This window comes from Sceloporus occidentalis, unplaced genomic scaffold (assembly GCF_023333645.1).
Source record: "Sceloporus occidentalis isolate IW3139 unplaced genomic scaffold, rSceOcc1.0.p SCAF_226, whole genome shotgun sequence".
Lineage (NCBI taxonomy): Eukaryota > Metazoa > Chordata > Lepidosauria > Squamata > Phrynosomatidae > Sceloporus > Sceloporus occidentalis.
In genome coordinates this window covers 1,071,133-1,086,159 of record NW_028317206.1, presented here as the reverse complement: position 1 = coordinate 1,086,159, position 15,027 = coordinate 1,071,133, and the positions used below count along the sequence as shown (strand labels likewise).

At 49.4% G+C, this 15,027-nt stretch overlaps 1 protein-coding gene across 1 annotated transcript; it reads right to left on the bottom strand.

The window, feature by feature from the left end:
* Positions 1-1,478: 1,478 nt before the first annotated feature.
* LOC149276753 (protein phosphatase 1A) lies at positions 1,479-8,572 on the bottom strand. The gene is made up of 5 exons (XM_089503333.1): positions 7,739-8,572; positions 5,294-5,411; positions 2,882-2,993; positions 2,256-2,313; positions 1,479-1,553 (listed from the first exon to the last, which is right to left on the bottom strand). The coding sequence occupies exons 1-5, from the start codon at positions 8,570-8,572 to the stop codon at positions 1,524-1,526; spliced, it is 1,152 nt and encodes a 383-aa protein (XP_089359459.1). The 3' UTR covers positions 1,479-1,523.
* Positions 8,573-15,027: the final 6,455 nt, after the last annotated feature.

The window sequence follows — 15,027 nt, the reverse complement described above, 5'->3', positions numbered from 1 at the left end:
TGCCTATACCGCTTAGAGTGTGAGCGAGGCTATAGAGGACAGGTGGGTTTTACCGGCCGTGAGCTTGGGCACTCAGCAACCCCACTCTGTGAGCGCGAGTAATCTACTGCTTTGTGACACTTCCACGTCTCAATAAACGCATTTACAGGAGGTGTGTCACGTTTAAAGCCGCTGAGCTCTTTAGTACGAGCCATTTTACTAGCAGCTTGTGCCTATGGGCTTTGTTTTTGGCGACGCTCGGCCTGAAAGCGGCCAACATTAACACGTTAAACATTAAATAATGTTTATTAGCAGGTATATTGCAGTGCAGTTGTTTGCGCACCGAACACATTTGAAATATCCCAGTGGCAACAACTGGCCGCAACTAATAAATCCAACAAAAAGGTTTATTCACTAAAGAGGAAGCTGGCAGGAGAGCTGCAGTTTCATCCCAATGACTTCTTTACATTATGAGCTTTCATTCGAGTATAAGTTTGGTTCTCCCCGTATATAGCGTATTAAAAAATGGCGAGCCAGCCCAAGCTTTTATCGCAGACACATTAGCCTTCAATGACCCTTCGCAACACAGAGTGAATTCAGCAAAAAAAAAAATAATGACTACTTTATATTTGTTTCTCAAATCAAGCTTTATTGATAAAATGGTATTCAAAACTCTGTAGCAGCAACAGACCCAGCCAGTGTCGTCTTTTTTTAAAATGAAAAAAAAAAAAAAGTAAATTTCTCCACACGAGTGATTAGTAAATAAATTTGAAAGTTTCGTGTACCCATATGTGCCAGACGGCAAACCGACGTGACGTGAGCCCCAGTGGTATTCAAAGGGGGGGGGGGCAAAAAAAACAACAACTGTACAGTCAAAATCTCCGATCGGAAGCAGGAACGTGTTCTAAAGGCGCGCGTTTACTAAGCGGCGCGATTTTTATTCCCGATGAAATAATAAACTAGACGCTTAAAGATACAATCTTACACAATTTTGTGGGGGCCCCCCCGGCTGGTTATGTTGCTGCTGAATTTAAAATCTAAAACCACCACATGAAGGTATAGGGTTAGATTATTGGTTGCATCACATAACAAGCCAGACGTCCTGTAACCTTTAGGAGAGATTTGCAGTCCATCATTAAATATGACCATTTTTTTTTTTTTTACAAGGACAAATCGCACTTTACAAAAAAAAAAAAAAATAATAAATCATACAAGAAATTGCTGGAGTCTGATTTACAATGTGAATTATCGTCAAAGAACGTTTACAGAAGTTTCAATTTTACAAAGGAAAAAAAAAAAAAATAATATATATATATATAGTGAGGAAGTGATAGCGAAAGAAAAGACGTCGGGATAGAAATCCGGTTCTCTGCCAGTTGTTGGAGCTGCTGGGATGCGCTGGTGTCGCCGATCTCGCCCACTTCGCTAACGGGAAAGCTCGGGATGGACATGGAGGATCACCGAGGTTGGGCTGGATTTTTTTTGTTTTTGTTTTTTTTCTTCCGAGGAAGGAATAAAACCCCCAAATTCTCACACGGACAGATTTACCACATATCATCGGTGGAAGCCGAATCCTTCACGGACAGAGAGGGAGCGGGAGAAAAGACGGAGGAAACGACAGGTTACAGATTACGTATCACGAAAACAAAGAGCGACGGCTTTAGGGACGACATAGAAATCTAATGAACCGCGGTGAGCAGGGAAGCACGGCGGCCCTAAAACGCGCAAAACGCAACAGCGCTGGGGTATGACATCATCGAGAGCCGGACAGACCTCGCTCTGCCACCACAGGGATTAAGGTAAGAGATGGTAGGAAAACGGAGAGAAAGCTAAGGATATGGGAGAGAGAAAGGAGAGATCGATACGAAATCTTCACCTGGCTGCAAATATTAAACGATCTAAAAACCGTCAGGAACGCGTATTTACATTTAAATCGAGTCTTACTGACTAGCGATCTAAATCAAGTCTTACGCCAGCTCACAGGAAGGCCCCCCCCCGGCTCTCGCTGTATCTGCGTGTATTTGTTACGTATCATTTGATAACGGCCACATACTTCAATCGTACAGCGCTGTGGAATATGTTGGTGCTCTAGGCTAGCAGCATTTCAGGAGCTCCTCATGGTAGATCAATCAGCAGGGTACTAAATGAACATTTATGCCCCATGAGAATATGCAGCTGATGGGGAGGACTAAGCTAGCAAAACCCGATTTGAGGACGGTGAGGCCGATAGCAGATAAGCAACACAATGAAGATGGAAGCGGCGACGCCATACTCACAGTGTCATCATTTCTATACGGATTCAGTCTGTTGTAAACGGCCTCAATCACACTCCGTCTAGATCAAAGCGTGAGAGAAAAACAGGACAGGGTGAAATAACTCGGCGAGATCACAAAACCACGAGACAAGCGGCCAGGGTCTGGGGAACGGGCGCAAAACGCTAAACGGCGCTCACAACCTAGGAACGGCTTGAAAGACCATCCTAGAAGATCCCGCAGACTCTGCTTACAGAATCATTCCACGGGGTGTTTTTGGTCAGGGAATCGCGGGTGTTTCGTTGCTCGGCTATTCGCCCCCTTTTTGTCCAGAACAATACGGATAAATAAAACGGTTACATCATAAAGCAGACAAAGCGACAGGAAACAGCCATAAACCCGACAGCAACGCGGCCACCGAACACACGCATGCAAACACACAACACACGGCAAGCGCGCAGAACACCACAACACGGGGGAAGGGGGCTAAAAGGACACGGGATAGCACACAAGAAAAATACATGCAACGGTAAAAAGGCGCCACCGTTAAAAATAGACATTTACCGGGACGTAAGGGTTCGTTTACCGATAATAATGTATATTTTTAACCTCGCGGCACACAACAGGCACAGGCGCTCAGGTTGACTCACTTGCTGGCCAGTTCCCCCCCAGGCGGGAGATTGGGGATGGTCTCAGCGGCTAACGTACGCATCACGTGGACTAAGTCTGGGACGCCTTCTTCTCCCTGCTTCTTTATGATCTCTAGGAATCAGAAGGACTTTTTGTAAATGCGATTCATTCAAGAGCAAAGAGAACAGTGTAAAAAAATAATAAAGAAAAAGAAATCCATCGCTACAGGAGAGTCGCACGGCCAGGGTTACGGGAACCCAGAAAAGGGGAGCGCTCGGTGGGAGAACGTCGGCACAATCATCATCTAGACAGACGCACGAGGGCTCGGCGCTCAGACACAGCCCTCTAACCTGAACACGCGACGCGTGTGACCCGCTAGCTAGCCGCGTGCACCGCACGCCTATCCCCCGCCGTTAAACGCGTGTGGGAACGTTTCCTGCCCCAAAAGCACTGACCCTAAAAAAAAATTAAAAATCAAGACATCGATTATTGTGAATAAAATGCAGAGATCTCGGGTTTGTTTTGCCAAATTCTTTTTATTGTGTTATTTTTTATTATTTTTTTAAACATTTAAATTGGAGCTACAAGGCTAGCGCTCAGATTTACAAAAATAAAAACGGTTCTCTTATCTGAACAATTCACAGCCTGGAGAAACGGGATGACAATAAAGACACAGTCTCTGCTGAACCAACACATTATACTGTATAGATATATATATATATATATATATATATATATATATATATATTACGCTATAGGTAACAGATCACAAGTCAAAATACTCTCGTTATAAAGATGGCCGCCTCCGACGGCGCTTACCAAAAATAGGAGGATGGTGATTATGTGCGATTTACTAGAATAGAGATAGACTGACCTTAAACTAACATCCAAACAGCATTATTCCCAGGTAATGCCAATTACTCCAAAAAACAAAAAAAATCCTTTTCGGAATTTTGGTTTTCGCATAAAGACGGCACTCGTGTTTAAATGAAGGGATGCGACGTCGCTTAAGACCAATAATGCAGGATGACGCAGAAAATAGTCTCTCGTACGTCGTATACAAAAAAAAGCTTAACGCCGCGATCCCAAAACGCCCCGTTTCCGTGCTCAGACAGGGTTGCGTTTTGGGGACGTTTCCGAGAATATATCTCAGAAGCTGACAACTGAACAAAAATTAAATAAATAAAACTATGCATATATATCATCTATTAGTGTTATTACGCAGCCGCCTCGTCCTCCGCTACACCCGACTGCATAGATTCTATCGGTGAATTTTGGGTTACTATAGAAACGCGTGGTTTCTGGACGTAGTTGGGGTTTATCGGGTTAGAGGTAACTGTAGCGTAGGATCTTCTTTAAAGAAAAAGAACCCCCTTTCGGGTTCCTGCAAATCATTTTTAACGGGCTTTAGATAATTCCTTCTGTCCCGGGCGTTGATTGTTGGCCTCGCCTGCGGTGGATCTCCCGGAGAGCCGATACGACGTTTAAAGATCTGCCCGGAAGATCCGCGGGGGGCTCTGCGGTTAAAGTATTATTACCCGGCTGCACTTTCACACGGCAGAAGTTTCACGGATATGATGGCGAACCCCCGGACGACTGAGACGAGTCGGCCCATAGCTGCCGGCCGGCGGCCTTCTTACCTGCAGCTACCCCGTAAGAAGCCTGGTGCCCCGTCCAAGACCCCCGACGTGATCTGAATGTCTGCCAAGATGCCGCCCAGGCCGTCGTGAAGGTGGCACGAGATTCCCAGCCTGAAGCAGACCTCACGCTGATGAAGAGGCCATCAGGAGCTGCTTTATGCCGCGGCCGGATGGCAAGAGGGTGGGCAAGAAGTCGTACGGCTCGGTGCGGCTAGATACTAATAACATTAAGTGACGTGTCCCGCGCCGCCGGGGCCGGTCGAGCCCCCGATCAGCACAAATCTTCGCAAAACCCGCATGAACATGTCTCCCAAAGCCCGCGTGTAATCGTGTAAGTGCTCGAGCGGGGCTTTGTGGAACACACCGAGGGGTGAAAGGCATTAGAGATCCAGCTGTCTATTAAAAGAAATAAATGCCAACAGCAGGCGTCTGCCGATCATTCCGGGGAGAGAACGCGGCTTTAGTGTAAGCGGAACCCGTAAGACCCACCGCTGAATAAATGTATATTCTAAAGACCACCACCTTCTAAAGCGTCACCTGGGGGGCCAAGAACGTTACACACAATAGGAAGGATCGCGTCATCCTAAACACTAAATAGATGAGGATTCTTCGATCTCGTTTGAGTTGAAATCATTCGTTATTAGTCCTGACAGCGATTCTCGGGGTGAATTAGTGTAATAACATTTTCACAACTGAACACGAGAGCCGAGACGGGCGAGATTAACGCGGCACTTAGGGGTATATAAAGGGGGGGGCACTTTTTTGGGGTTACTTAATGGTTAAATGATCCACCTTCTACTCGGCCTTCCAGGTACTTGTCCAGCTCTGCCTCTCTCTTCACGGCCTCCGGAGACACTTTCGGGGCGCTCGGAAAGCAGATCAGGATGACGCTCATGTTGTCCCGGCTTCCCTGTTGGAAGAAAATATTACTCGATAAACGTTCATAAGAAGAAAATCACTGACAATAAATGGCCTGGGGGGGCTGCCCCCCCCCCCCAAAAAAAATTTCCTTTAGTATTAAATCTAGTGCTGGTGAGGGGTCCTCAAAACAGCCTACAGGTAGAAGGAAAATTAACCAAAGAGTTGGGGTCTGTAAATAACTTCTATACAGTATATAGTAATATAACCCACCCAGCGCTGTATACAGTAATATAACCCCCCCAGCGCTGTATACAGTAATATAACCCCCCCAGCGCTGTATACAGTAATATAACCCCCCAGCGCTGTATACAGTAATATAACCCCCAGCGCTGTATACAGTAATATAACCCGCAGCGCTGTATACAATAACCCCCAGCGCTGTATACAGTAATATAACCCCCAGCGCTGTATACAATAATAACCCCCAGCGCTGTATACAGTAATATAACCCCCAGCGCTGTATACAGTAATATAACCCCCCAGCGCTGTATACAATAACCCCCAGCGCTGTATACAGTAATATAACTCCCAGCGCTGTATACAGTAATATAACCCCCAGCGCTGTATACAGTAATATAACCCCCAGCGCTGTATACAGTAATATAACCCCCAGCGCTGTATACAGTAATATAACCCCCAGCGCTGTATACAGTAATATAACCCCCCAGCGCTGTATACAGTAATATAACCCCCCAGCACTGTATACAGTAATATAACCCCCAGCGCTGTATACAGTAATGTTGGTGTTGACAAAAACCTGATTTTTATCTCATTTTGCCCCAATAAACTAATTTTATCAGCAGACCTGGAGGTGCCGTTGCTGTCAGTCATGTGATATTTTGGGTGACTTTCCCGGCTCAAACACCGCACTGAGGTGATGCTTTATGGCAATGCTAATGAAGTCTGTTCCTCCATAGGCTTTTATTAGTGCCAGGCTGGGTGATTAATACTGAGCCATTCTATTTCCCACAGGCAGTATGATAAGGAGTCGGGGTGATTGCCTAGTAGATTGGGGGTCAGATACAGCGAGAATCATACAAATAGCTGCCTGACAACATTATGTAAAAACTACAACTGCCAAGAAAACAGAGATCCTCGTCATAAATAACCAGCGGGATCGGGGAGTTTCTCAACTACTCCTTCGATTCACTTAAAAGGCGCCAGTCCGTGCAGAATGCGCACAGGTTAAATAAAACTCCCCAGGAACCGGTAGCGACTTTCTAACTTATTTTTTTCTAAATGATCGTTTCTCTGGAGTCCGGGGTCAGCAGGAACATTTATCCATTTCTATGGCAACTGCTCCAGATTTAGCCCCGTGTCCAATGATTGGCGGCCGGCAGAGCGAGCGCACGGGATCAGAGCTCACGTGGGCCGTAAGAAGATTACAAACCCTCACAGCTGCTAAACCTGTAGCCTCCGGCCGCGAGCCGGGCCTTTTAGCCCCCATTCCCTCTAGATTGTAAGCCTGCGAGCCGAGTCTCTCCACCTAATGTATCGTTTGTCTCCGTCTGTCAATTCTCGTCCTGTCAGACCCCTCGATTGTATGCATGTATGTATGTATGCATGTATGTATGCATGTATGTATGTATGAAGCGCTGAGGAAACTGTTGGCGCTATATAAATAAAATAATAAATCGCCATGAACAGAGCAAACACAGGGGAAACATGGAGTTCAACATGCCACACACACACACACACACGCGACGTATAGTACACAACATGCCAGACACACGGAACGTATAGTTCACAACACGCCATACACACAGAACGTATAGTTCACAACACGCCATACACACGGAACGTATAGTTCACAACACGCCATACACACGGAACGTATAGTTCACAACACGCCATACACACAGAACGTATAGTTCACAACACACCATACACACAGAACGTATAGTTCACAAGACGCCATACACACGGAACGTATAGTTCACAACACACCATACACACGCAATATGGCAGCCTAAGCCAAATCCAGTCCTACAAAATCGAAAGCACGTAAACGTCTTACATTACAGGACTTGGTTACGGCGGATCTGGATCAGCGGCGCCTGCCCTGCGGTACTCGAAGCGCCGACGCAATTACAGCTGTCTAGAACAGGCTGTCCTGAGACTAGGGGGGCAGTCCCACTGCTTGCTCTGTATGGGAGTGAAGCGTTCCCTCCACACTGCCTCAGATAGCAACGGATATAAACTGGGATGACCGGGGTCCCGGCGTGAACAAACCATTACAAGCAACGGCCTGTGGCTATATCACTAGAGGGGTCTTTCACCCGCTGGGGGGGTCATGGGCGTCGGGATGCTCTGTACCTTGTAGAGGCAGGTGTCCACGATCTCATTGCACACTTTTTCGAGATCGTCAGTGACCTCAAGCCTCGACCTGACGAAATCGCAGAGCTCCTCGTTCCCCATGACGTCCCAGATGCCGTCGCAGGCCAGGATTATGAACTGGTCGTCGTCCTCGGACCGCTCGATCTCGTAGACCTCGGGCTCGGGCGACACCAGCTGCTCCGTGGGGCCTTTCCCGTGGACGCATTTATAATCAAAGTCACCGAGGGCCCGGGAGACGGCCAGCGACCCGTTCACGCGCTGGATCATCACGGAGCCGCCGGCGTTTTGGATGCGCTCCTTCTCGAGCGGGTTGCTGGGCTTGTGATCCTGCGTGAAGAAATGGACTTTCTTGCTCCTGCATAGTAAGCCCCTCGAGTCTCCGCAGTTGATGAAGTAGATGTGCTGCGGGGAGAGCATGACGCCCACGGCGGTGGAGCCGCTGCGGTCGGCTCCGTGCTTCTTCTCGGAGATGACCCTCATGTGCTCGTCGATCTGCAGAAAGCCCGTCCGGATGCCGCTTTTCACGCTCTCCACGGACAGCTGCCCGTCGGTGCCCTTGAAGTCCTGGTTGCTGGTGATGTGGTCCAGCAAATGCTCGCAGCAGTATTTGGCAACCTGGGAGCCGGCGTGGCCGTCGTAAACGGCGAAGAACGACCAGCCGTCGAGTCCATTTGGCAGGCCGATGACCGCCGTGTGGGCGTCCTCCATCTCCACCCTCCAGCCTTGCATGCTGCTCAGCCCGTAGCGGAGGCCGTTGCCGTGCCCTTGGGCATTGTGTTTCTCCATCTTTGGCTTGTCTAAAAACGCGCCCATCGTGTCTCAGATTCTTTAGACCTGCGAAGGAGAGCAGAGAGAGCGTTACTGAAGGACGGCGGCCATTGATCCGAAGAACGAAGGCAAACAGGCGACGGGGAGGGTTTGGGGCGGGAATAAGAAGCGGGACGTCCGAGGAAGAAAGCGATAAAAACAGGCCAGGCGGGAAATGTAATGACGTTTGGGGAAAGCGAAGGGTCCGGCCCATATGCAGAAAAGCACAAGGAAGTCCTATATATGCTTCTGGATAAATGCTCCGCCTCCCTGGTGCTGATTGGCTGCTGCACGCCTTGATTCATAAATGATTGCATCATAAAAAGGGGGCAGGTTCTGTATCAGGTGATCCCCTATTTGGGAATAAAAGTAAGATTAGGTAACGCGCTCCTCTACAGCGGGTGTCGGGACTTTAGACGCTCCCTTTAAGGAGTGAATTTAAGCGGCGCCCGGGACATGCGCTTCATAGAGGAACGACCAGCAAAGGGGGGGGGGGGGGGGTGGAGGGAGTGTGATGCGAGCAGATTCACCGAATCAACACCTGATGTCAACCAGACAACAAATCAGACCAGATTTTATGTAACAAGCGGCCGGCACGCACACGCCTCCGCACAGGCAGCAGCCGGCACGCACACGCCTCCGCACAGGCAGCAGCCGGCACGCACACGCCTCCGCACAGGCAGCAGCAGCAGCTGGCACGCACATGCCTCGCACAGGCAGCGGCCGGCACGCACACGCCCCCGCACAGGCAGCGGCCGGCACGCACACGCCCCCGCACAGGCAGCGGCCGGCACGCACACGCCCCCGCACAGGCAGCGGCCGGCACGCACACGCCCCCGCACAGGCAGCGGCCGGCACGCACACGCCTCCGCACAGGCAGCAGCCGGCACGCACACGCCTCCGCACAGGCAGCAGCCGGCACGCACACGCCTCCGCACAGGCAGCAGCAGCAGCTGGCACGCACACGCCTCCGCACAGGCAGCAGCTGGCACGCACACGCCTCCGCACAGGCAGCAGGTGGCACGCACACGCCTCCGCACAGGCAGCAGCTGGCACGCACACGCCTCCGCACAGGCAGCAGCCGGCACACACACGCCTCCGCACAGGCAGCAGCCGGCACGCACACGCCTCCGCACAGGCAGCAGCCGGCACGCACACGCCTCCGCACAGGCAGCAGCCGGCACGCACACGCCTCCGCACAGGCAGCAGCCGGCACGCACACGCCCCCGCACAGGCAGCAGCCGGCACGCACACGCCCCCGCACAGGCAGCAGCTGGCACGCACACGCCTCCGCACAGGCAGCAGCTGGCACGCACACGCCTCCGCACAGGCAGCAGCCGGCACGCACACGCCCCCGCACAGGCAGCAGCTGGCACGCACACGCCTCCGCACAGGCAGCAGCTGGCACGCAGTACATCTAGATCTCCCAAAACGAGACCCAAAAACCGAGGGGCGTAGCGTAGCTATTTCTGATGTGAGGGCGGTTAAGGGGTGGTACGCGCATGTCTCCACCTACCCGCTATGCAGAAAGAAGCCCAGACAGAGACTTCCTGCACAGCTGGGCTTCCATGCACGGCACGGATGACACTCAAAGTGCAGGTTATTGAATTAAAATGAAGCGATCAAAATAAAAAACACACAATGTTCGCCCTGCTATTTTCTCTCTCATTCAGCAAAATTCCTAACGGGATCCGTTTTCTTCCGGCGGATCTCTTTTTATAATATGTTCAGATGCTAATTATGTTGCAGAGGACTACTACAGTTGCCATAGCAACGATTCTATCCTTCTCCTCTGATACATTCATCCTCCTTTTCTGCAGCTCGAACTTAAAGGAGCAGTCGTGGCCCGAAGAGGAGAGGGAATCGCATTCGAGTCAGTGTAGATTGTCAGCTCCTCGGGGCAGAACGGACCTCAAAACCGGGAAAACAACCCTCGTCGTAAAAGAGCATTTTAGGGCAAAGCGCTGGTTACGCCGGTATTAAAAAAAAAAAAAAAAAAAAAAAAAAAGAAGCCCTGGAAGACCCTCCCTGCACATGGAGGCGCGGGGGTCTCCTGGCACGGCCGATTCTTAGTGAATAGGCATTCCTCGACAAAATACGCGTCAGTTACTGGCGCAGCGCCACGGCAACCGGGAAACCGACCATTTACCGGCCGGACTTACACGGGGGGGCAGGGCTAGTCAGTAGGGAAGCGACTCACTGTAGAAATGTCAGGAGCCGGGGGGGCACCGTGGACCCCCCCAAAAAAATATTTGAGAACGGGAATTTGCCAAATCGGCACAAAAAATCCAACAAATAACCTAAAACGAGGTTTAAAACCCCAATAGGTAACGCCTATCAAACAAGACATCCCCGGCCTGCGTTTCTGCGCACAGCTGACGCTTTAATCCGTTACAGAACGAGATTAAACCCAGAACACCTAATACACTAAGTGGCTTATTCACTAAGGAGGGGGGTTAACATATTGCGAGATTAGACGCAGCGTTTGGTGGGGGCGCCGGGCTTTTCTATTATTCATTTAACAGAAGAATTCTGACTCCACTCCCAGACCGCGTGCCCCCCCCCGACTACCTCCCGGCGCCACCGGAAACGCTTCCTAATACAGTTCTGGACATCGATCGCAGCAGACGAGGGAACTCGGCCCGCCCCCGCACAGGACCGCCCGCCCCCGCCCCCAGACAGGACCGCCCGCCCCCAGACAAAAATAAAAAAGTGCTAAACAACAACACGCAAACATGACTTTAAATATGGCCGCCACGAACCTCCGGCAGATCAGCATCGGCCCCTCCGGACAGGTACGTATAACGCGTGTATGCGTATATTACACACATTCAGTATGTTTATGCAACACGTGGACGTCTGAGACACGCGTGCTCGCCGGTGTTTGAGAACGTGGGGGAGATGTCGACTGATCTGCGGAGGGGTCGCTCCCGTTATACGCTCTATGGGGGGTGCATCAGTTATTTGGCTGGCCCGGCGGCAGCGGGTTGGGGGCGCGCTGGAATAAAAGATGGGGATCCGGTCCTTAAGATATAAATGGTAAGGAGGGGATGGAGGACAAATAAAGCAAAAGGTTATCCCCCTAACACTAGAGGATCAGAGGCTGAGATAGAATGGAATAAAGTTTTTTGCTTTACTGAGAGGGTGGTAGATAAGTGGAACTGCCTCCCAGCAGAAGTGGTGGAGGGTAATACAGCGAGGGGATTAAACATGCATGGGATAGACATACGGCTCCTGAATCTAAGACGAGACCAACGACTGATTAAGCTTTGAGTCTTTACAGCAGGAGGAACGGGCGACTAGATGGGGGCCGGTCTGCCGGCGGGTTCTAGGATATCCGGGCGGTAAATGAAGCTGTTGTGGGAAGGGGTCACGGACACAGCGCCAGGGTTTGGCTGGTGCAGCTGCCGTGCCGGACCATGGGCCACAAGCCGTGAAATGCAGGGGGCGTCCGGGCAGAGGAAGAGACCTGGCCGGGACCGAGGAGAAGGCCCGGAAGAAATGAGGACCGGCCCAGTGCGAGGAGGACGGGAGAAAGCGTCTAGGAGCGGTCAGAGGACGAGAAGCAGGCCCGCGAGCTGGGAGAGCCCTGGGAGGCGGGATCGGAGCAGGCCGGGATCCGGAGGCCGCAGCTGGTTGCGCAGTGGGGCAGAGCCCGGGGAGTATCCCTGACACAGCGGCCCAGCCGCGGCCAGCACGCTCCCCGCTGCGTCACACGTACTTACCGGCAGAGCTGGAGGAGCGGGGCGGCTGCTGACGGGAGGCCGGGGAGTCTCACAGCATTCAGGCGATGCCAAGGAGCGTGTCTCGGGCACACCGACTCCTCATTCCGCTTCTCCCCCGACCCCCCCCGGGGATTGTAAGGCAAACTGATCGTGCGGAGAAAGCAGAGGAGGGGTAAGGGTGACCCGAAACAGGCGCTAATCCGCGGCGACTCCGCCAATGCACCGACAATCCGCGCGGGGACGGGCGGCCGAGTCCAGTCAGCCCAGGGACCGAGCGCGCGCTGCGTCACTTGCACGCGCCTCCTGCCAGCTCGGGTGCGCGCACCCACCACGTCCCTGCGTCACCAGCCCCCCTCCCAGACGTAGAACGAACCAAGAGAGCGTCTGGCGTGGTGATTACGTCACTCCGCGCGGCTACTGGAATGGGGCGGAGCCAGAGTGTGAACGTATCGTATTGTAAGCGCATATATACACAAATAACATATACATACATACATACTTAACAAATATATATACACACATAACATATACATATATACATAACGTATACACACATAACATGTACATATATATATACACACCTACATAACATATAGCATATATATACACACACACATAACATATATATATATACATATATATATACATAACATATACATACATGCATATATATATATATACACACACACACACCACTTTATTAGGTACACCTGTTCAATTGTTTGTTAACACAAATAGCTAATCAGCCAATCACGTGGTCAGGACAGCTCGCTGAAGCTCAAACCGAGCATTAGACTGGGTCAGATGTACATATATATACACACATGTACATATATATATACACACATAACATGTACATATATATACACACATGTACATATATATATATACACACACATAACATGTACATATATATACACATGTACATATATATATACACACAACATGTACATATATAACATGTACATATATATATACACACATAACAAGTTCATATATAACATGTACATATATACACACATAACATGTACATATATAACATGTACATATATACACACATAACAAGTTCATATATAACATGTACATATATATACACAAAACACGTACATATATAACATGTACATATATATACACACATAACGTACATATATTGTACATTTATACACACATTTGGCCCCGTGTTATTTTATCCGTGTATATGTATCCATGTATGTTAATTACAGAGGTGTGTGAGACGTGTGTGTCACCCGTGGGGTCTCGGCTGTGAGTGTTCTCAGGTCTGCGCCTGTCTCGAAGACGGCGTCCCTCGGGGAGAGTCCTAAGGTCGCATTTCATACAGCGTTTTGAACATTACCTCTGGTTCCTGATTGGCTGTCGACGTGTGAAGCCGCGCTGTGATTGGCCGTACGCTCTGTTAATCAGAAAGCTCCGCTTGTGTCTCTTATCTCGACCTCCTTCAGCCAAACATTTTAACCAAATACCAAAAAAACATTTTTTTTTCTGTTTTCTCTCCAAAGGCTCAAGGGCTACTAAAGGTGATTTAGGGCCACTAAAAATATCTGGTTGGGAATTAAAAGCTCTCTCTCTATATATATAGATATATATATAATTATGAATGAATTAACTTATTCATTCATGAAAATGTCAGAGGAAGACAATTATTAAATAGTCACAATTTGCATTATAAATATCTAATTTCCTATTTTTAATTTTAATATTGATTTATCAAAAAAATAAACATTCTAAAAATGTAAAAAAAAATAAAATACAGTTTTTTCTGAAAATAAATAAATAAAATAAATTCCGGTGGCGTTGTCGGGGGTTGTCTCACGAACACGTATGGAATTTTGAATAGCCCGTGGCCAAATGCCTGTCTAGGCAGCTGGCGGTGGATGTCTCAAGGTTTCCGAGGCTCTCCGCCGATACATCTGCTCGGGAGGGGGGCAGGGCGACCCCCCGACGCTCCGATAAACGCCGTACCTGGGCCATCAAGATGAGAAAAGATGTTGCCAATGATGGCATAGTTGGACCACCTAACCCCCCCAACTAAAACCCCAGCCTGGTGGCGGATACACCCTTCATGACCTCTTTAGAGACACTATTGTGACCTCCTCATGAAGGATCTTCTAACCCAGCAAAAGGGATCATTCATTCGCCTTCACATTTTCCACTCCAGGTGTCACCGGCAACCCGCCGGGGCTGGGCAGGAAGTCTTCACGGCAACGTGTTTACTGCAAACCTATCCTGAAGGGGAGCGGGTCACCAGCCTCGTGTGACCCCACCGTGTGACCTTCGTCCGTTAGGATTCACCGCACAATTCTTGTTTTTCTTGCCCGTTTTCAGGTCTCTGATGTCCCCGCCGATAATCACGGCTCTTGCCGCTCGGTGTAAATATGAGTCACCGCGTGAACATCCAGCGTCTGCGGGAAACAAGACACCCCGATTGTCTCGCGCTGCAACATGACGGCTCCTTCCATCTTGCCTTCATTTTTATTTTTTTAAAGCCTTTTAGGTGGAGAAGCACAAGAAATGCGTAAAAAATACACAACGACTGAATATAAAAAAAAAACATCGCAAAGATTCTTTACCGGAATCAACCAGAAGACAAACAATGTAATGAGCTCGATTTCTTAGAACTGATCAGCAGCCAATGAAATAAATTCATATATATATAATAATAATAATACATATATAATAGTAATAAATATATAATACATAATAACAGTAAATATATAA